Below are 23232 nucleotides of genomic sequence, written 5' to 3' on the forward strand. Positions count from 1 at the left end.
TTTTAGAAGCTGAAATCTGTGGAAATATATTACTGCGTTGTGTATATTTAGGAGTTGTATTTGTAAGCGGACATGCAGCTAGGCGCTTAGTTCGCCATAATGTGCAGCTTTGGCTTTATGGCAGCATTCTCACCAGCACACTTCACACGCTAAGTCACGCAAGTTCACCTGATATTTAGGTTACATGTGTTTTTTTTCCCCCAATCTAACTTCTTCCAAGCTTACTTCTATATGAATTTTGTTCAAGGTAACAGCAAAACAGCATTCACAGCACTATGATCACGCGAGTTTTCTATATTAAGCATTTATGTTGGATTGCACGTATCATACCATTTTGCTCAAAGTCAGTTGACACTTTCTACGACTTGACAACACGTGAGATCAAGTACTAAGTCTGAGTTTTTGTGTTTGTAACTTTCCAAACTAACACAAAGGATCTTTTGCTGATATGTGTCATTCTTACTTTTCTTTTACGATTTGTTGCCTTATATGGTGTGCTGAAGCGAGGGCGGGATCAGTGTTTTGCAAGCCCCTGGACCAAGCCCACATGTATTTTTCATGGTGTAGTAATCAGTAATTACACATTGTGTTGATTTTGATCCATGATTGCTTTTCCAAATTTGATACAGTTGTTATTTGAAATGCTAAATGCGCCATTAGTTGACAGAAAGCTGCTGTGGTTTTGGCTGTTGCTGCTCTCCACAGTCTTGTGCACGGCGTCAGTCATGCAGTGCTTCATGCATCAAAATCTTCAGTTCATCAGAACAGAATGTTGCTCATCTTGTCATGTAGAGGTTCACAGGATCTTCATTTCAGCTCATAGGGAAGTCTGAATTCACAGTATTCTGCTTCCTTTTTTAAACCCACATTAGTTGGCCTTCCCTTAAAGTCTTTTTTTTCTTCCATCACCCAGTTAAATTATTCTGTTTGTGAGAATCTAAGAGTTGCTCAGTGCAGCAGAGATAAAAACACACTTCCTGTTTCACCAGAAATCCACCCGGCACTCTTGCGTACCACACAAGACATTGTGCACATACTATGTCGCTGAATAAACATGGGTACAGTTTGAACAACATCCAGATCTCACACCCACTTTTTATTGAAGCTTCAAATGCTGCTGCAGTACCCTGCACGCTGCAGTTATCCTTGAAAAACCCTGAACCTGTGCAGACCGAACATTTCCATCCTATTTTGGTCAGACTTTTTTATGCAGTTATATGCAAAATACCTAAGCCTGTGATTGCTTCATCGGTTTGGCATTCAGGATTGATTTTGTTGATGTAATGTCTGACGTAACTTGCAGTTGGGGCCCAAGACAGGCAACTGAGGACAGATCACTGCAGAGATACCAAATAAATATCTCAACAGGCTCAGTTACTGAACTATTATTAGGTTTGGATCAATTTGCCTTGCAGTGAAAGAGCAAAGGTTTTTCTGTATTTGTGTTCAACACTTGCTGTAGCCTCAGCACATGACCCAGTGAGTGAATAGCTGTGTTGTGTCTGAGCAGGCACGAGTTTGCATTTGAACTTTTTCATCATACTCTGTGCCCACCCTGATTTGGATTGTAAATGAGGCCCTTGTGGCTCAGAGGATGAACTCATACTGAAGGTGCTGTTTAGTGAAGCTTTGTGTGTGTGTGTGTGTGTGTGTGTGTGTGTGTGTGGACATGCAGGCTGATAAAGAAAAGAGAGGGGGGCTGGACAGCAGTGTCAGGTTGGCTCCTCTTACAATACAAAGTCAACAAGTCTTAGCCTGTAATTAGATCATTAGGCTTGGGCAAAGTGACGGAGGCGTTGCAAGAGAAGAGCATGACGAGTGGAGGAGGAGGTGGGGTGGAGTTTATTACTACAGTCCCGGCATGCCAAGATATGTAAAAATGTGGGACTTATTTTGTTTCATCTTACAGGTGCATGCTTCGAATAAATAAACACAGCTTTGCCAACTTTGTACGGTCAGGTACAAACTGTTTTTTTTATTGTTTTGGTTAGATTAAACACATAACCAACTGCAGTTTCACATAACCTGGTACAAACTGTTCTTTATCACAAAGGATAAAAATAATTTTTTTCTCTATATACATATCATATCTGTTGGCAGCAGTAATACAAATATGATGCATTTGCACCAGCTAAACACTGTTGAAAGTTAGTGGCTGTAGCTCACCTTGTTTGGTCCAAAGTGGAGGAATTATTAAGTATTTTACAGGATATAAAATATGATAACAAGTCAACTTGAAATATCAACTCATACATTCACTTTTTTACGTCAGGTGATCGTCACCTCTACCACTGCTTCTTGATTAACAGTCTCATTTATTGAGGGAGAGGCGGGAAACCAGCAGACTCATGGTGAAACTAGTAGATACACATGTCTTGTTTACCCACAGTCATTGTCTTTTAGTAAACCTAGATGGAATTTTTTATTTAGAAAGCACAGTGAGAGACTTGCTTGGGTGTTTCATGTCGCTCAAAGATGGATTTGCATCATGTTTCCATGTCAGTTTCTCCATTTCTTCTTTGCCATTTTAATTTCCATACCACTCTCTCTTTCTGGAGTGGATGGAGGCCTAAAGGTTAAAGAAGCAGGCTTGTGACGGGAAGTCTGAACTCTTGTGGGCAGCCGGGAAAAACTGGGAGGGGAAAGTTAATGTGTAACACTCTCCTCTGCCCAGCGGCTACTGTCAAGGAGCCACTGAGCAAGGCACATAGTGTATCTCTTAAGATACGTTCAGCGGATCCAACCCACTTGTGTATCTGTGTTAGTGTGTGGCAGGTACTCTCAGGAAACCCTCCCTAGATGAATAAAGTTCAGTCTATTGAGCAACTGTCTCCCCATGTTGCAACTGTCTCATACTCAGAGCATGCTGGGACTGGCAGCCCGTTGTTCTGAAGTACAGTTCGAACCAGAGCTGCGATAATTGCATCTGAATTTTGAAGATTTCCTTTCAGCCCTAATAAATGTATCTTGATTTGTGTCAGGGAAGCAGTGCTGATGCCTTGTTTTCCTTCTCGTGTCTTTCTCTTCAGACTTATTTCCTGAGAACTGAAAGGGATGTGATGTAATGCTGGACTTTTCAGTGATTATAAAGCCGAGTATGTTTCAAAATATTCACTGGTTGGCATCGGAATTTCTGAGAATTTTTGCTTGATGTATGGTGAAGTGTGGATGCACTCTATGCCACATAACTACAGTGTTTCACATATCACTTCTGTTTTCACATATCTTTTGATAATGACTCATTTGCAAATTTCCACACCAGTTTATCACATTATCACCTTAAACCCATCAGAGACTGAAAGACTGGAGCTCTCAACCTGTACTTGTCACCCACTTGGGGATCACAGAACTCATTTCACCCACCTGGCAGGTCTGGGTGACAGGCAAGAACGTCTTGTTCTCAGACAAAGTGTGTGTGTGTGTGAGAGAGGGAGATGATATGTGGAATATCAGGTCACACCTTTTGATAACGCAACATACCATGCCAGTCAGGCCACAGAATCATGAGTATCCTCCTTGCAACTGGAGGGTGCAAATAGGCTGCAAATAGGTCCACTTACTGCAGAGTCAAATCACGGCACAGTGGTTCATGCTCGGTGGTGGGAGGTAACGTTGACTTTTACTCGTTGAGTGTTTCTAATTTAGGCTGCTTTTTACTTTTACTCCACTACATTTTAGAGGGAATGCTGTACTTTTTACTCTTCTCCATTTATTTTGACCATGATTTATTTGCAGATTAAGAGTTTGCATATAAAAGCAGTGATGGCGCTTTAAAATATTTTCCAGTATATTACAGAATCAACTTCCAAACAGTGTGGACAATTGTTAAAATTAACTTCATGTTAACATTAAAATGCTGTTTATGCATAAATGCATCAGTAATAATACACAAATGATATAAAACATAATACAATGACACTGAAAAGGGCCATTCTGTTGCCTAGTGAGTTCTTAGGTACACTTTTGATTTCAGGGCTTTTACTTGTAATTAAGTAATTTTACATTACAGTCTACTTATTAGTGAATAGTGTAAGTCTCAGGTGGTGATCAGGCCAACAGACAGTAAGAAACAGTGGAAAAAAAGTCATGAATTCTGAACTGATAGACAAGTATTCGGCTAATACAAGCGCTAAGACTGTTGAGAGATTGTGTTTTTGGAAATGCCTTGCCTTTTAGTAGCACGCAGTTGTTGTAGCTAACTTCAAAGTCTAATAGTTACTTTCTCTAGTGAACTACTCTGCAGTGAAAATGGTGATATGCATGTGCATTGATAAAGAGTTGGCAGAGTTTGTGTGGGCGGAGGTAGGTTTGAGGTGTGATGTTTATTTTATGCCAGATAAAAGCAGAATGCAGAACCTCATAAAAATTTCCATTACAGCTTTCTGTTGGCTCTGTCTTTGTTTGAACCGTGGTCATTTTCACTGTACGGCAATTTGCAAATGCAAGACCATGATGCAGCTTGCCGACAGCAATAAATTATTAGCGCTATACTGTATAATGCAGTGGCATGAAAACACATTCTCACTGCAATGTTTCTCTTTCCAGATATATGGGCTCCACCCTGCATGAGGTAACGTGGTTCAAAAAATAGACTCCCAACTGTGAGATGCGTGTGAGCCTGAAACTGACATCCTCGGTGAAATAACTTCTAGCTGGTGTCTGTTGCCACCTCCCTCACACTCCCCCATGCTAATTATGTCGGCTTTAATGCAGCATCGCTTGGTACAAAGAGGCATTCTGACCCAGGCACAGAGGGAAATTGATTTCCCACATGGTTTTGGGAGGCTTTGGTCCCAGACACCCAGCTGCAGTGGTGTCTGTGTCTGGAAGCCTCAGCAGCAGGCCGTCATGTGGAAAACTGGCCATGCCCATAATGACTCGAGCGCTCAAATGATCTGCCGAACTCCTGTCTGAGTGGAAAAGTCTTAGCTCTGGTGCTCATGGTTAAAGTTTATTTATTTCTGCATCCATTTATTTTTGTCTTGAAAAGTTGCCTGCTTTCCCTTGATGCTTTGCTTTCATACTTTTCAAATGTCACTTGTCCCCCCCTCCCATCACCTCCTCCTGCGTGTTCGTGAAAAGCACAATGACCAGATATGAAAGGACTGTGGTAGAGGCTCGTGCATTCAATTTAGCTAAAGTTGAGCCTCAAAGAGCCACATTTACAAGCAAGATGGTGCTCATTTTGTGAAAATTTGCCCTGGCATGTGGCTGGCGTGGTGGACGGGATGTGTGAAAAACAAGGGGCTGAACCACAGGTTTGACAGACGAACGCCGCAAAACACAAAAAATCAATCTAACCAAAGCTCTCACTTACAGCTTCAGCTCAAATTCTGGCTTTCGCTTCACATCAGTGCACATTGAGCTCCACGCAGAAATTACTGATTCTGGGGAATCACATTTTAATTTCTTTGTAAACTTGCTCATCAAGCAGATCTAATTTGAAAATGAATCTACATCGAAAGTCCCTCTTGCATTTTATTCTTCTCAAAGAGTGCTGCTCCATCAGCCCTGTCCCATTTGCATCAAAACAACACTTCACTCGAACTTAATGCAGTTGTTTGACATGTCTCACATCTGTTCTTTGAATATGAAGCCATAGCCAGCAGCCAGTTAGCTTAGCTTAGCATAAAACCTGGAAACTGGGGGAAACAGCTAGCCTGGCCCTGTCCAAAGGTAACAAAATCCACCCACCAGTACCTCCAAAGCTCACCAAATAATATCTTGTTTGTTTAATTCATACAAAACCAGAGAGTTGTAAAAACAAAATAGTGTGGTTATACAGGGAGTTGTTTTGTGTACTCTTTCTTGCGTACAGATTAAACAAACAAGATATAACGTGTTAATTAGTGAGCTTTAGATGTGCTAGTAGGCACATTTTTTACCTCTGCACAGAGCCAGGCGGGCTGATTCCCCGTTTCCACTCTTAATACTAAGATATGCTGACTGTCTCCTTGCTCTGGCTTCATTTCTGCAGCATAAACATGAGTGACAGGCTTTATTCTTTCATGACTGTCATGGGTGTTTCTCATCATTGTCGCACCATTCACATCTCTATTATTAAAAGTGTCTGACATCATGTATCTGAGACTACTGGCAACCTCGTAATAGCTTTTCACTGTGTTGGTAGAAGAGCGTCATCCTCCATTTTTTTAGTTAGTCATGATGTCCTTGCTTGTAACAGTTTTAATTTCTTTGATTCCTACAGTACGAGCAGTTCACTGCACAGGCAGAAGTCCATTCAGTCATCCGTTTATGCTCAGCGTGCCCGGTCATCAGCATGTGTCCTTGCAAACACACTGGGCTGAATGAGGCCCACCGTCTGGCTTTCTTGTACCACAGAGCCTACTTTACAAGCCCTCTCCCTCTGCTTGTTCCTAAGCAACAGCCACTCCTTGTTTACCTTTGCGTTTTTGCATTGTGATTCTCGTCAGAACAACATAACCCCGGCCCCTCGGGAGACTGATTGTCAGGCCTCGTTATTCAAAGTAGTATTGAAGCAACAATGTACACAGTCCTTCCATTAACCTGCTATATGTTTCATCCTGAAAAGGTAATAGATTTGGAGACTTTTTTTATTATACTCATATATCTTCTACTTCCCACATAGAATTATTGCATATCCTTAATATGGTTAAACAGTAACAACATGTAAATATTTTGTTATATAACCAGATTAAGCATGGCTGTCCTTTTAGCCAGGTAGTTTATTGTCCTCATCTCCTGCACCCATGCTGCACCTTCCTCACCGCCTGACTATCATAAACGGGTGTATTTCATAAAGTCTTCTCAAATATTGACCATGCCGGGCAGACTGTCCTTCTGCTCCCTGCACACGCTCAAACACGTCTCTGAATAGGTGAAATGAACCTTGGATTGATGTCTGCAGCAGTTGAAATAAGTCATCTAAATGAAAATTGTTGGTATTAGCGCAGCAATCCGAACTTTTGTAATAGTTAAGTAGTTGCGTAAAACATGTCAAGATCATGACATGATCAAGTGACTGAGCGGCGATGTTGTCATACCTAGAGCAATCCAAACATTCGTCACCACTTTATGAGTTGTAGTTTATGCTTGTTAGTTCAGGCACTCGGCTTAACATTTTGTGTCCCTATTTGAAGTATGCACCTGACATCATGAAATGCAATGACTCAGCACTTCGCTCCCGAGATCCAGGACTGGGCCACACGTTTACTGGCTTCAAGATTAGATTAGAAACATTGGCCAGTGATACCTAATTCCGCACTGAGGCAGTATCCAATTGTGTGAAATCAGATAAGCTCTCTTGAAGGGGGCTAAGCCGTCTCAGTGTGAGTGGTCCTATCTGCGAGGCTTTACGGGGGGATCAGATGAGAAGAGCTGATTTAGTCGTTATTAGCTGCTAAACCGGAGCTTGAGCTGCAGGAATCTTAACAAAAAGCTTTGCTAAAGCGGCAAATTGGCACGTTTCAGTGTGTTTTAACCTTTCCAACAGAGGAAAAGCTAACATACATAATAGATATAAATATACTGCAGCGTGAAATACTGTAAATTCACTGTAATCTGTATTTCTATTAGGACTGAAGGATATGCAAAAAAAAATCATATTGTGATTATTTTGACATATTTGACATTATTTTGGTGGTACGAGTAAGGATTTTATTGAGTTGTAATTTTTGCATTTCATTTCACTGAAAAAAATAAAAAAAATGAATGATGATGTGGTTTATGCTGGGGCCCATATCAAACAAGCATGTTCCCTTACACCTGGAGATTATGATTTGTTGGCTGGGGCATCTCTGTAGCACCACTATACTTTATTTGTTATGGTATGTTTTTACACATTCTACCTCCATCAAAAATTGCAGCTCCTGTGCTTTGGATATTGCATTTGGCCATATTGTGGTTTCAAAAGTTTTTTCAGCCCTGATTTCGTTGTCCTTGTTGCTTCTATTGCAGAAAGTAGTGGATTTAAAGGAATAGTTGAGCATTTTTAGAAATCTGCTTCTTATGTTTTGGCAAGAGTTATAGGAGAAGAGCTTAGCTTAGCATAAAGACCTACCAGCACCTCTACAGGTCTTTGAATAACGTTGTTTAATCTTGTTTACTTAAAAACTGCAGTGTAAAATCAACAAGTTGCAGCTGCACAAGAGGGTTGTAGTTAACTGTCCGCCAGTAGGCAGATTTTGTAGCTTTGGACAGAGCCAGGCTAGATGTTGACCCCTGTTTCCAGTCTTTATGCTAAGCTAAGCTAACTAGCTGCTGGCTCTCGCTACATATTTGCTGAGCAGAAGAGTAGATTTTCTCACTAACATTTCCAACTAAGTCTTGACAAAAAGCAAATGCGTGAAATCCTCAAAATGTTGAACTCTTAAGAAAAGCTTGAAAAAGTTCATGACGAGACGGAGAGGAATGAGATTATTTCATCTCTGTTTGATTTGATTCCCTCTGTAGGCGTGTTGTCAGTTGCATGCCTGGCTATGGGTGGACACATCAGCCTGCTTGTGTCCAGACCTGTTTGGTATGCAGCCTCCTCAGCAACAGCCGGGTCCCCCGTTCCCAGCCTTGACTCAGACTCGAAGCCCTGAGATTTCGGTGCTCCATCTGAACACGCACCTAGTATTTTGCTGCAACCCTTGTGTGGAAAGTATCTTGGCAAAGTTCACACAATATATAAGATCCAAATGGAATTTCTCCCTTCGGGAAAATTAGCTGTTGTGGGAAGTTACATAATCTGATGGCTGCTATCAGTGGCGCAGCGGTTTATAGCGTAAGAAAGAATCTGGAATGTCATCCTTCGCCTTGTTTTTTCTTTAGCTTGATGAAGAGGCATTTTTCAGAGTATGATATCCTCTCTTGCTTCTGCTAGCGTACCTGTGCTGTGACATGTTAGTATTGGTATGTATGCAAACACATCAGAGATGGGCATGTGGATAAGCTAATTTAGAAGCAGGTGGAGTATGCAGCACAGTAGGTTTTAGAAACTATTCAGCTTTAGTTATTATGTTTTTAGCAGGGTTTTTCATAAAATTATCATGTTTTTTAATTCTACAGAGAGGTGACCCTATGCGCCAGCCTCCTCTACATGTCGAATGCCTGTCTGAGCCTTGCTTACTGTATTAAAAAGGAGAGCGTTTAGCTTTTACAGTCTAGTCATGCATCAACTTTCTCCCACACAGCAGCCAAAACAACAGCAGAGTCAGGATGAAGCATTTCAAATATGTCTGCAAGTAAGGAATCAGCAGGGCAGTGTGAGGCAACTGACACACACGCACAGACTTGCATGTTTTTTATCCTTGTCTTTTGTGTTTTCACTTGGAATCATTGTGATTTTGAAAGTGAAGTAATTACGTGATTGAGCTGAGACACACGAGAGGGAACAATACTTGCTCCTTGCTCCTTGTTTTTCTTTCTTCGACATTAAATGCAGTATAGTTAAAGCGTAAAAGAGGTATGTGGACATGTACATGGCCGGGGTGGAACAGTTCAAACTGAGGTCCCACTTTGTAGACATCAACAACACGTCCTGCAGCACTTGAAGGTGTCAAGATGTTGTTCCTGCTTGGCCACATGTTTGGCAAGAAGTGTCCTTTTAAAAGCAGGTTCTTATATGACCAAATATAAAACAATGGATGCTCAATATTTGTACAAGACAAGTACAGCTCTCCGCATTAAAGGTCGACTTATCGGGCTGGCTCTGATAGCGGCCGATGGCCCTCCACCATCCCAAGTGAGCGAGTGTTCAGTGAGGTCGGGATCCTATCCGAGAAACGGAGGATGGAGACGAGCACCACTTCCTCTAGCTTTGAGAGAAAATAATAAAATAAAAATCGCTCCCACCTAGTTTTTTTTACAGTTAGTTTCATGTTCAGTTCCTGATTTATTTTTGCCTTTGAGTTTGATGTTCAGGACTAAGTTTCCATGTTTATTTGCGCATTTATTACTTGGGCTTAGATGTTCAACAGTTATCCAGTTTGTAATAAAGTCAAGATCGTTCATTTCACAGGTGGGGGTGACACACATTGACAGATTAATCAACTATCGGCTTTTCCCTGGTCCATACTATCGTTACCATACCGACCTTTAAAAATCCACCATCGATCCACCTGTACTCCACATGTATTGCACGTACAGACTGGCCTGCAGAGGTCAAATTTGAAAGCATACTGATCCTCAGAGCACACAAAATGTGCATTTGCACATCTTGCTTGGGGATTTTTTGAGCTTTCACTGGTTAACATTATTATATCAGCTGGAAGATCAGGCTTTAGACTAATTTCAACAGCATTGCTGTTTTTGAGTTATGTTAACCTGAATGGTAATTTTGAAAAGATGCCACTTTCTCCCTGATACACACCAAAGACCAGTCTTACTCTGCACCTTACTGACAACGTCCAGATGCTTTAATACAACTTACAGCCTTGTGGAAATTACAGCAGCACACAGCACATCAAACTGCAATGTTTGAGGGTGCAAAATGTCTTTTCAAAAACTTTGCTGCAATTTCCTGTCCTGTTTTCACAACTTCTATGGTTCTTCCTATGTGTGACATGTGGCCTGTTGCCACATCATAGAAATATGCCACTGGGGGTAGTTTTTGACAAATGGGCTGCATCAGTTAAGTTAAAACGTGCTTCTCTGTGGCAAAACCAAGTTTTGGATTCATCTGGTAAGACAGAAGTAATATGGCCACACTGGAAATTGATGACACTCGTGCAGTTCAGAATGATTTGTAAGGGAACATTTCCAGGCTTATCGTTTGTTCATATTAAGTAGAAACAGAAGTTAATTCAGCAGATGGAATTTTCTACACTGTTAATGAATGGCTTGTATGTGCTTTAGGGCAGTCATTCTCAGTGGCTCATAAAAAGTTTGCAGGGTGCTGTAGTTGCAGACACAGCACATTAGCGTACTGATATACTCGTCTCGCGTTGTGACCTATAAGTGAAAACTGTGTGACAGGAACAATGGAGTTTGTTCTGAGAATTTCTGTAAAACCGACTCATGGGGCCAAGCAAGGGATGTGTGCATGTGTGTGTGTGTGTGTGCGTGTGTGTGGAGGGGTGGGGGTTAGTAATTCTGTCTGTGTTTGCACGCCTTGTGTCAGCATTGTGGGGGAGAGATGTCTGCAAATGGCAGGTGTGGCTTTGAGAGCCCCGGTGTGATCCTTTAATTCACCACTGCTGTCATTAAACAACTTAAGTGCAGCAGGCTTCAAATATCAGAGGGTGCGAGAATATCTGATGGTGTCTCATCATATTTCAGAAATACATTGTCAGGCTGCTATTTTAATATATTTTATTCACATATCTGCAAAAAATAAAACGATTCTAGATTTTCACTCCTGTATGCAAAACAATGAGTTTTGCTGTCTAAAATCAGTCAAATTTAAAGTTCATCATTTTTATCTTTTGTACGTCACCTGTGGAGATATTTCTAGTAACTATATTATTCATGTCGGAAATGCTCCCTGTATCACAAGACTCATATCTACGAGAGTAACAGCATGTTGTTTGAGAAGGAAGGAGGGGGAGTTAAGAACTTTCCGCTCTTACACAGAGGAAGAAATTTTCTTCTGAGTGTGGTTTAACAGACAGGAAGCAGCAGAAACCCACTGCTCAGTGATGCTGTTCCTGTGTGCAAGATTCACAGGTCAGTTTGTGGGTGTTTTTTTTTTTTTTGCACACGGTTTTAAAATACATCACCGATATTTCTTGCTGCCATTATTTCTCTTGTATAGAAGAAAGTCCAGTGTGCTGCACTCTGATAAAGGGACACGTTAGAAGAGAAAATGTAGGACAGAGACGAGCCTGTAACATCTCAGCAGGAAACATGCCTCTTACATATTTGAATGAAAATTGACCAGAAAAAGAAATGGAATCTGGTCTCTGGAGACATTTCTGAACTTTCATCACTGGGGACTTTTCTGAGCTTTTGTCCCTGGTCTGCAGGCCATATTATCCTACTGAATGTCTAATCTTCCAAAAAATGGCCACCTTACACTTAATGGTGTGCTAGTTGGCACAAACAACTGTTGTCACAGGAAGGCATGGGTCCTTCTCCTGGAGCCTGGAGCCCAGTGGAAAAGTACAAGGTTCGCAGGAGATGAGATTAAATTCCATTCTCCTTCTGAAAGCCTGCGCTCGAGGTGACGTCTTCCTTTCAGTCTTCGTTTGGCTCTGGCACGGCAGATCCAAATGCCTCCTACTTTGAGACAGACACAGAGAGTGCTGGCTCGGACACAGCGCCCAGCGAGCTGTCTGTGTTCCTGATGCCTCGTGTTCTGCAGCTGCACGCTATTAGCCAGTGTCTCTGCCTGCCTCGGTGCCCGTTTCTGCCATTTTATCGCCACACGCATGGCGTGGCTCGAGGATTGCAGTGAAAGCACTCCTTTATTCAGCTCAATAAAGTGGAGTTGGAGTCTGAAACATGGTGAGACTTGCTGTATTGTGCAAGGCTGGGTGGTGAGTAAAATGTAGAATGCACAGAAAATACTGTACACAGAACAGTTTTTGTGGTGCTGACACAGTGCTGGAGCAGTGGTGAAAACCACCTCTGTGTTTTCTGTCTGGTGTTGATGCAACTCCTTAATTACTGTCTTCTTACACAAACACTGTTCCAGCGCTGTGCCCTCCTTGCCCTTCTCCGCTGCTGAAACTCAATCAAAACCTAGCCTGCTCATTTGTTACCTTGAAATGAAGGAAAGATTGAAGATTAACATACGCTGTCATTACTTTCTGAGCTGTGTTTTTACTTTGCCAAAATGGTTGTGTTTCCCTTGGCACTAAAAGTGCTATTGTTACATACTGGTGCGTAGTTTAATGGCATCTGCACTAAAACGTGCCCGAAAGGGAACCGCTGTCGAGAAATGATGACCAGGATCCTCTGATGCCCATATGTGCTATCACAGGGCTCCAGGAATGAGCGCGAGCCTCATATCACTGAGTCATTTCCTTTACAGGAACCCAGAGGATCCTGCAAAAACAGCATGTCTGTGCTGACAACCATTCAATAATATGACAGTGGCAAGCCCACGCATTTTTTTTTTTTTTGCCATCTTGCACTTTGGTGTTTCTCTGCAAGGCTGAACTGGGACAATTAAACCTTTTGTAAGAATCATTTAAGGCTACTGAAATGTGTCTCTCAGCTCTGGATGATGAAGGGCAAAATCACTGCTGCTGTCAGTTTTAAAACCTTTGCAGGTGTTCAGTGAGGGCTGGGAGGACTTTTGATTTATCTCCATTTCAGTTGTTACTACTCAAACTACACCATCTATACCTGTGTGGGACAAAGATTTCAAATACCAGGAATACCACCCGCTCTCTGACACCTGCGCCAGCCACCTTTTAAGTCCCGTGTCTGCCGTATGGTAGCCACACCGCTAACACTGCTGAACAGTCATGTGACCTGAAGAAATCTGCATATTTGTAACCTGAGGTGAAAACGGCTGATAAGTTAAGTTTGCCCTGGTCCTTTTCTTGCATCTCACAATGTTTGCACTCACCACATGCAGGGTGAGTCATTGCATAGTCATTCAATTGGCTTAAATTACCTCCTTTCATGGTCAACAATGAGCTCAGCTGAAGAGACTAAAGCGGGGGAAGTAGGGCCTTCTGGGAATGCTCCATTTGTTCATGAATCCTGACTCTAATTGGTTGTTATTGCGACTGGCAGTCACCATGCTTTAGGGGTGGAGCAGGCCAGTGTTTGCTTCATACTCCTCATCAGCCTGCTACACACCAGGCCGTCATACGCCGTAGAACAGATAGTTGTAATCGTCAGAGTATGAGATTGGTAGAATCACATCACCGCGGTCACAGACGAGAGCCATGATGGAGCGATGCTATCAGCTATCCGTATGAGTGATTATCTTTAGGGCTGCTACTGAGGATTATTTATATCAATTGAGGGAAAATTAATTGGCAGCGATTTTGATCAAGTAGTCATTAAATTCATTTAAGCAAAGATGGCTCCAGCTTCTAAAACGTGTTCCTTGTCTTCTATGCTAGTAAACTGTTGGGTTGTGGACTGTTTGTCAGACAAAACAAGCTGCTTGAATATGTCACCAGTTTCTGACATTTATTGGCCTATCAATTGATTAAAACAATAATAACTGGATTAAGCAATAATGAAAATAATTGTTAGTTGCTGTACTTAAGCTTACAGAATGTCAGTGGTTAAGAACGAATGCCTATCACAAGCTAGCATCTGCTTGTTTTTCTTAAAAGTTTAAAACCTCAAATAGATTTAGTTTATTACATGAGACCCAAAAGAAACTTTAAATCCTATTTTCACTAACTCTGCAGTTCCCCTCAGCTTCAGTATCTTTCAGCTTACTGCTTTGATTTTTACGTGTGTCCTTGTATCGCCTCTTCCTTTGCTCTCCAGCAGACAAAGTGAGTTAACTCTGCTTTAAAACATACCTGCAAGTTTATTTTTCAGTTACTCTGCATGCATCAATGCTGGCCAGGCGATGAAAAGGCACATGCAGCTCATGTTTTTGGTTGGATTCAAACCCAGGACACCGCAGTTACACATTTTGTGCCGTACGTCTCTCGGCCACCACGATGCCCCGCCTGGTAACCACGCTAAAATGCTGTCAAAAGAAGGCCCCACCCAGAGCGAGTCACAGGCAGCCTGTTTGCTCTGTGGGCTATTATGCATTGACTAACGTCCCAGTAAAATCCCTCCCTTCGCCGTTCTCCTCCTCCTCTTCTCCTCCTCGTGACGTAGTAAGTGCAGTTACAACCCTGCCCCTGTGCTAGGACAAGGCAGCTGTTGTCATGTGCTCAGGGATAACGTGCAGGCTACGTCTGACTTATGGCTGGCCCTCTTGTATCCCTGTCTGCTGTTAGCACTATGCCAACTGGGCCATCCAGATCGATGATGCACTGACGGGAGGGATATAGAAAACACACACGCTCGAACACTGACACAGTCTGATGCATCGCAGCATAAACGCAGCAGCCAGCGCTCATTTTCCGGTTGATCTCGCCGATCTCCTGCAGCCTGTTTCCTGTCATCTGATTATGATGATGCTGATGATTTATTCATAATTTACCCCGAGTCCTGCCTGTAGGCTCATAAGCTGAAATGTACAGACTACCGGCTCCATAAATGTAACACAAACAGTGACAACTAGAGGAGTCAAGACGCGTTATGTGACTCCTCAGATCTGAGAGGAGGCAGCGAGGGCTGGGCAGGGCAACTTCAGAGTGATCCCATATGATACAGCCCGCTGCACTTCTACCTCAACCCACGTGGTGTGTCCTGGTCTGGCTTCAGAGAGGGCAGATGAGGGCATCTGCTGTAAATGTGTGGGTGTGTGTGGTCCATGTGAAACTGCAAGTCAGCCAGAGAGTCATTCAGCAGGCAGACACATGCCTGTTTTTTCTTCAGTTTGTCTTCTTTTTACATGATTTATACATCTTCCTTCACTGGAAGGGGTTTAAATATGTCCCCTCTTTTCTACTCGAGTCTGGTAATGACTTGTCGCACGCTCCCAGCGCAAACATGGCAAGAAGACCTGGGCAGTGAAGAGCTCCAGACAGATGGCGGCAGCGTCCAGCTCTGGCAGAGTCGGGCATGGACGCTGCCCAGCGCAGGCAGCAAAAGGGACCGACTGGAGTGAAACACAAGCCCGTTTCCCCGTCTCTCTTCTGCCTCCCAAACACGATGCTTTCCAGACCACGGCCGCATGTTAGGATTCTGTCTGGATGCTCGGCAGAGAGATAAACTAAATCGCAAAATTTGTTCAGCCCCTGTGACCCACACGCTGCAGAAGTTCTGTCTTTCTCTATCACCTCCTCTGCTGTTACCCCCCACCCCGCCTTCAAAATACAATTTGGCCTGGTATGCAATTTCGTCAGTCACACAGGCATTTCAAAGCAAATAAGCTCCACCCTGCAGCAGTGGAAAAAGCAGGGATGGTGTGCGTGTGTGTCGAGGTGGGGGTGCGCTAAACATTGCCATCTCTTACTTCTTTACTGCTGCCAGCTCTTTGGTCTCTGGGAGAGAGGAGGGTGGGGGGTTTTGTGGCCCTGGGGTGTCCACTTATTCTCCAGCCCAGCATCAGCCCCTCCCGTCCCTCAGCACTAAAACCTGCCTTTGGGTATCGGGTTGTTGGGACACACCTCAGCATACATACACATTAACAAGCGCTGGACCACCAGTTCCCTCCCCCCCCGCTGCCTGTGATCACAGTAACCCCCTGAGGATCAGCACAGAGGGGGCTTCCAGAGCATCATCAGACGAGTGATCTCTCGCCTGTGTGTGTTTCTGTGCAGAGGGAGGGTTGGTTCAGACCCTCTCTGCTCCAGCACCAGCTCATGTGATCATAATATCGGCCCCCTGAGCCTTGTGATCTCCGGTGTTGGGCTGTGTCTTCATCTCAGAGACGGACACAGCTCTGAAGCGAGAGGCGTCAGTGATCAAATGACCATGTGTCATGCTGAGATGTTGTGAAGAGCTGCGAATATGAATCGGTTAGTTGAAAGAAAGTGGGCAGCTATTGTGATTATTGAGTAATTTTTAAAGCAAAAATGCCAAAAGTTTGGTTCAAGGTTCCCAAATGTGAGGATTTGGTGCGTTTCTTGCTGGTACGTCATAGGAAACTGAATATTTTGGGCTCTTTTACTGGACAAAACAAGCTATTTGAAGGTGTCGCCTTGTGCTCTAGGATATTGTGATTGTAATTTTTTATTGTTTTCTAAAGTTTTATTGAAATAAAACTAAGCAGCATCAAGAAAACAGACAAATTAACTGATAGTTAGTTGCAGCCTTAGCTTTGAAATTTTACATTTTAAGCCCCAGAGCCTGACATGGAGGCACAAATGAGGCCGACTTTTTAGATATTATCTCTGACGCTTGGATTGAGACAGCTATTTCGAGTAGTTTCTGATGCTTGCATGATCACATTTGCGTTGTCCTTAAGCCTGAAACCTGTTACAAACTTCTTCTTTTTTCGGCGAGCACTTGACTCTGTGATTTTATTAGAGGGGGTTTGTCAGGCAGGGATCTACAGAATTTTTATGCACAACTTGATTTTTAGGCCTGAACATCAGAACTAGACAAAGCGCAGATCTGCATGTCCTGCCCGAAACTGTGTAGGTCTGTTGTTTGAATGATGAGTGCTGGCCTCACTCCGGGTTTCAATCCATTTTCTCTGTACTATCTCTGCTCCTCCCTGCCTCTTTTGTCTCTCAGTGGATTTAAACTGATCTAATATGTCTCCTGACCTTAGCCCCCATCTCTTTTCTCTCTCTTCCAGGTGTAGATGCTCCAGGCGCAGCGGGACCCAGCCTCCGTGTCAGAGAGGGACGAGGCTGCTCCCACCTGGGCCACCGCGCTCCTCTAAAACCCGGCTCGTGGTCTCGCTAACCAGCCAGATTAGAGAACAGGAGGGCGACAGGGAAGCCATTTTGTGAAGTGACGCCGAGTCCGCGCAGAGAAGGAGCCAGGAGTAGTCGTAGCCAGGGTATTTTCGGCTGCTCCCTGCCCTCTGAACTCCACTGCCATGACGACTGCAGTACAGCCCAGTGAACTGGTGTTTGAATTTGCCAGCAACGGGATGGACGAAATCAACCAAGTGAGTATCACACCGGATAACCCACATTTCAAACTTTTGAATCCAAGTGTTTGTTGCTTTTATGCATGACTGTGTGCTGCATTTTTGATTTGATCAAAAGACCTTTGGACCCGTGTTTGACGCTCCGTCTTTTTCAAGCAGATGTACTGCGATCTTGTTGATAAATGTAAGACTTTTCATAGCAGGGCAAGCAAAACTTGTGTAAACAACACGGTCCTTGGGGAAGGATTAGCCATGGCTCGGAGCCTGTGATCTTTAACTCTGACGACATGTTAGGGAGCGGAGCGGGCGGAGGGGAGGATGGAGCAGAGAGGAGGTCTGGGAAGAGGAGTGTGGGCTGCTGGGAGCACAGAAATTGAAAGAGTAGAAAACCTGCAGTGAGGTTAGGGTGCGTGGGAGGGAAAGGGTGGGGCTTGCCCATGAATGTGTTTATGGCTCAGAGGTTACTGTTGGTGCGTGAGTGCTGTGTGAACCTGTGTCTTTTCATTGCCTGGCCAGGTGTGCAGTTATCTCATCCCCGCACCCCTCTCTGAATCCTGTGGAGCAGGCTTGATTGTAAGTGTGGTTGTATGTGTGTTTACGTGTACTCGTATCTATATGTGTGTATCTAGCCTGACAATTTGTCACCGGATCCCTGAATAGCACCGGTTCAGGCCTAACCTGACAGACCAGTTACAAGGCTGCTTGGAAGGGATTGGATAATTCCTCTCAAAGGTCTTGCATTGTTCCTGTGCTACAGTTTTGTTCCTTGCTGCACCCACTCAGCCTGTTATGCAAGCAGTATGCCCCTATTTACCAAGCTGTGGAAACACCCCCAAAAAGCAACAACACCTAACATACTACTGCAGTGGCCATTTTGTTCTGCTGGCTGTTGTAAAGATTTATTTTGGCCACAATAAAGCTGTTAGAGCTGAGTGAAATCACAGAGACGCTTCTGTAATGATTGGCCATGCTATATTGGGATACAAGTCAATAAGTAGCTCTCTAAAGTCTATCATGTAATGACTGCATATTTAGCTTTGTGATTTTGAGCACAGTCAAGTTCTGTTCCAACAATGGGTAGAGATAAAAACAAGAGCATAAAAACTTGTGCTCTTATTTTGAAATAAAAGAAAAAGTTTCTTACATTTTCAAGCCCCAAAACAAAAATGCATTTGCATTTTAAGTAAGCAGCATGATAGTATCTCTCATGTTACGGGCTGCTAGACTCTCAAATATCGTGATTATGAGGATATTGAAAGTGCACAGACAGTTGGCCTCCATTGTGGCTGGGCAGGTAAAGCAGAAGAGAGCGGGGTGTGGGGGGGAACAGCTTGCACAGATGCTGTTGCTTTCAAAGGCAGAATGGGGAACTCAGATATGCAAATCGGCCCGATTCTTATCGCTCCTGTTTCCCTACTAGAAACACTATTCGAGTCAACAAAGAGGAAGCAGCAGTTCAAACCTGTTCAATATTATTTGCCAGGCTGTGTTACATGCCGGACTCTGGTTTTCCTGAGAGCCCCACCCTCTCAGTTTTACACAATTAAATCTCTCTTCCATTGTCATTAGCATTATTAGCAACATGCAATGCAAACTGTCAAATCACCGCTTGCTTTGCATGACAATGGAGGACTAATTTGAAGGTGTCCCCAGCACTAAACAGAATCCAGCTCCCATCAAACAACAGCAGAGACAGCAGCTTCAGATGTCTTGTGCTCCGTCAGCAAACTGTGTGGGACTTTCTGCGTCGGATGGGTGGGGGCGGGAGGCGCCGCTCTTTCAGGAGCTCAGCAGACCAATAGTCAAAATGCCTTCGTCTACACACATGCTTGACTCTCTCTCAAGGACATCATTTGAGCCCAGATGAGGAGATGCGGTAGCCTCGCTGTCTAGCTATCCGATAATATGTCTACCCATGAGTCCGATTAATGGGAAACATGCAGCGAGACTCTGATAGCGCCTGTAGTCAAAGCAAAACTCAGGGTTTTTATTAGCCCCGGGAGGCGTCGAGGTTTCGCTGCTGAGATGACACGAGCTATTTGTTGTTGATCCTCAGAGTTATGATAGACATCTTGTGGAGCCATCTTGCTCTAGACTCACAGACACCAACAATACATACAGTGAATGCCACGAACAGTCCATTGTTAATTACTGCTGGCTCTGCTCTGGAGGGCCAGCTGTTTAATACCGTGTCCAAGTAATGAGCTGGTCTGTTAGTTTCCTGGTTAAAGTGTAGCCGAAATGGGAGTGTGTCCATGGACTCCACTGCCCCCTCCTTCCACCCCCACGGCTCAAAGCCCAGACACCTGGTATGCCCCAGAGGTCCCAACCAACAATGGACACTTGTGCAAAGAGACAGATACGCCTTTATTCATGTCACTTTACTGCACCTTTTCTCTATCCTGGTTCTCCTTTAATCAGGTCATGATTGTAAGAATGTGGTCTTAAATTGATCTACATTGTTTTTTGATCCCACAAAATACGCACATGCATGTTTAACGAGGCACCACTTAACATTTCCCTTTTTTTAGCTGCCTTTCTCATGAGAGTTTTGTGACGCATCTCAGCTCACTGCTCGTCCAATTAACAGTGCAAATGCTCCAGTTGTAGTAGCTTGTCATTTGTAGGCTAACAGTTTCACTCTGATAATGAGCAGTATGGTGTGAAGAACTTGTTTGTCAAGTTATGCATACATTCAATTTCACTAATCTTTTAACTCCAGAAAAGATGGGATGCACCTCTCCTCGCCCTGCCGGGCCAAAACAGAGCTGCTAAGATAAACACTTTGTCAGAATGTCTCGTCTCTGTTTCAGTGTGGTTTGGACATGTAATCCATTTAGAAACCATTCCTCAAACAGCCAAAGCAGTTGCATTAGCTGCCTGGCGCAGACATGTAAAAAGAAACTGTCTCAGTCCTGTTTGAAGTGTAGTCTGCTGCCATCTGCTGGCGCTCAGCTGACTCTGTCGTTTTGCATCAGAGCACCCGAGGGGACATTTTCGTTTAAAACAGAAGTTGTCTTTATTAGCTAAAAATATTCAGTTTTGTTTGATGGTTTCTCAGTGAGACCTGCCTCTGCGTCTCACGTTGTATGTTTTTCCTAACTCTTTGATATAAACAAATTGACAGCTGCCAGTAGAACAGGAAAGCATCAAATAAGAGTTTTGGAGGACCATATGAATGACTTATTTTATAGGATTGAATCAGTCCCCATGTCCCTCCTATTGACACGAACCAAGCGCCCGACAAGCACTCTTGACACCGTCTGTGTTTGAGGATCTCTTAGGTATGTTGCTCCTCAACAGTTTGGCTCAGACTCCAGTAGTTCCCCTTGTGCCCTCACTACTTCCTGCACCAGGCCTGAAATGAAGGGTTACCAAATTCTTGAAGCACGTTCAGAACATGATGAAGGGGGTGCTTGCCTGCTATTCATGATTGATCCATTAACATTCATTTGGGTTTATATAATTTCTGAGCATAAGATTAACTTCTCAGGAGAAGTAGGCCAAATCAAACAGCTGGTTCCTGTCTTCTTCAGCGGGTCCCTGTGGACCACTGCAACACCACAGAACTGAGCTCTCCTCCATGCTATCTGCCTCCACATTAGCTGAAAATGAGTATGAATCTACAATATTTTACAAGGCAATAAAAATAAGTGACCAAATCCGGTTATAACATTAATCTGATGTCATCTGGGGTTTTTATATTGCATTTATGATGTGTAGTGGAGGAATAATGGTGTTTTTATTGCATATACACATACGTATATGCAATGGCCATCAGTTCCCTGCCTCCCAGTGATAACTCCTGTGTTACAACACCTCATCCCTTTCTCTGCATGTGTGCGTGTGTGTCTTCTCTCCGTTAAGCTGGACGACCCGTCAGTGTTCCCAGCAGTGATCGTTGAGCAGGTGCCCGCAGCCGATCTGCTGCAGGTCTATTCAGGCCTGGAGTCCGATGAGGTGACCAACGGCATCATGGTGGACACCACTCTCCATGTTGTGGAGGAACCTTCCATCTTGGTGGGAGGGGTGGACCTCTCAGGTAAAGAAACTATCTTTTTAAAGAGAACTGTTCTCAGTTAGGTGCACATGTAATACACAGATCACAGCAGTCAGCAAATTCAGCATTCATGGAGCACAGCGTTTCCAATAATAAATGAATGAAGAATGAATGCTTTGCTTTTAAAATGAGCTATTCTTTGAAAGACATTGATATTTTATTTAAGATAAGGACCAAATTACATTATTCTTTTTAGGAAACTTCTTGAACATTATTAGGAAAGTATTTGATTATTATGGACCTTTAAAATAAATCAAAATCATCATCTGTTTGTGACACTTCTTAACCTGTACTTTACCTGCTGAAGAGCCCTTTTTCCTTTCTTTTCCCTTAATTAATTATGTACCAAGCAACAAACACTGCCTGTGCAAACATAAAAAGAGGCCTGGTAGTCATGTTAGTCCAAGTACCCAAACACCACAATATACTGTACAAAGTAGTTACCGACAAGGATGTCAAACTAAATTGTTGTCTTCTTGTGGACAGAAACAACAGTCTCAGGCGCGGAGGACAGCATGGAGACAAACGAAGCTGCAGCAGCTCTTCTGAACATGGAGTCCCCAAACAACATTTTGGATGAGAAGCGTTTGAGTAAGCTATTTTACATATTCTCCGATTTCTTTGATGTAACATTGTTCATGTCTTGAGCATGAAACACATTCTTCATGGTCTATTTATGGCTGGTCTGTGTTTCTCGTTTATGTATAGTTCACACCTACGGCGCTCTGCTGGAGTCAGACTTGACATACGCCCCCCTGAGGCCTGACCAGATGGATAATGGCGCCCTTGACATGTCCCTAGATGAGGACACTTCATCCATGGACGAGATACCCCAAAAGTGTCCCTTAAAACCACAGAAAAAAACCAAAGGTAATACTGTTGTCCTCCTCCTCCCTGTTAGACCACAGGAATTATCTCTTGTGCTAAAATTTCAGTGTTGTAGGTAATTGGATGATTTCTCTGTGACCTCTCGCCTAATAACACACTACCCCTCAATTTGAATCATAGTGCGTAAGCCGCGGGCGGTGCGACCCTGCTCCCCTATCACCACCCCTAACCTGCCACTCAGGAAGAAGAGCAAAGAGGGCAAAGGTAAGCCTCACTAACTAGTGCGCTTCGCTGTAATGAGCCAATAAAAATCAAGGTCTCTCCTCCTCTTGTGTGCGCTCTGTTTCCTCCTGTGGAGTGTGCAAACAGCAGTCCTCAACCCCTGCAGTCCGGCGGGGTTGAATCTGGGCGAGTTAATGGATGAGGGGATTTCAGAGTGCTGTGTTTCACAGGGAAACAGAAGTGATTGCAGGCTGGAGGGCACATTGATGGCCTACCGATAGAAGCAGACTAGTGCTGCCCGACGTGAACCCTCATTGCACATACAGTGTGACACAACGAGGAGGGGGCTGGGGACGGCAGGTTCAGCCGCACACATATACATCACCCTGTCATGCTGTCTGGGATTCAAGTGACTACTGGGAGCGTTGCTGTTTTTAACCACTTCTGGCCAGAGCATCTCACAAATTGGAGTAGTCCACTCCCAGGCTTGCTATAATTAATTCCCTTCTAAGTCGCACATGCACACACACAACTGACAACGGTTATAAAAGACAAGCAGTTCCTCCTGTAACCC

At 43.7% G+C, this 23232-nt stretch overlaps 1 protein-coding gene across 3 annotated transcripts in view; it reads left to right on the forward strand.

Moving 5' to 3' along the window:
- The window catches only part of elf1 (E74-like ETS transcription factor 1), a 40376-nt gene that overhangs the window by 11340 nt on the left and 5804 nt on the right, over window positions 1-23232 (forward strand). For 2 of the 3 annotated variants that reach the window (XM_041943872.1, XM_041943871.1), the window contains exons 2-7: window positions 17249-17566; window positions 18065-18121; window positions 21416-21590; window positions 22095-22199; window positions 22317-22478; window positions 22617-22700. In XM_041943872.1, the coding sequence (XP_041799806.1) occupies window positions 17495-17566; window positions 18065-18121; window positions 21416-21590; window positions 22095-22199; window positions 22317-22478; window positions 22617-22700 (655 nt within the window). In that variant the 5' untranslated portion in view covers window positions 17249-17494. The remainder of the gene's footprint in view (window positions 1-17248; window positions 17567-18064; window positions 18122-21415; window positions 21591-22094; window positions 22200-22316; window positions 22479-22616; window positions 22701-23232) is intronic. The other variant, XM_041943873.1, reaches the window with a different exon arrangement.

This window comes from Chelmon rostratus, chromosome 9, assembly GCF_017976325.1.
Source record: "Chelmon rostratus isolate fCheRos1 chromosome 9, fCheRos1.pri, whole genome shotgun sequence".
Lineage (NCBI taxonomy): Eukaryota > Metazoa > Chordata > Actinopteri > Chaetodontiformes > Chaetodontidae > Chelmon > Chelmon rostratus.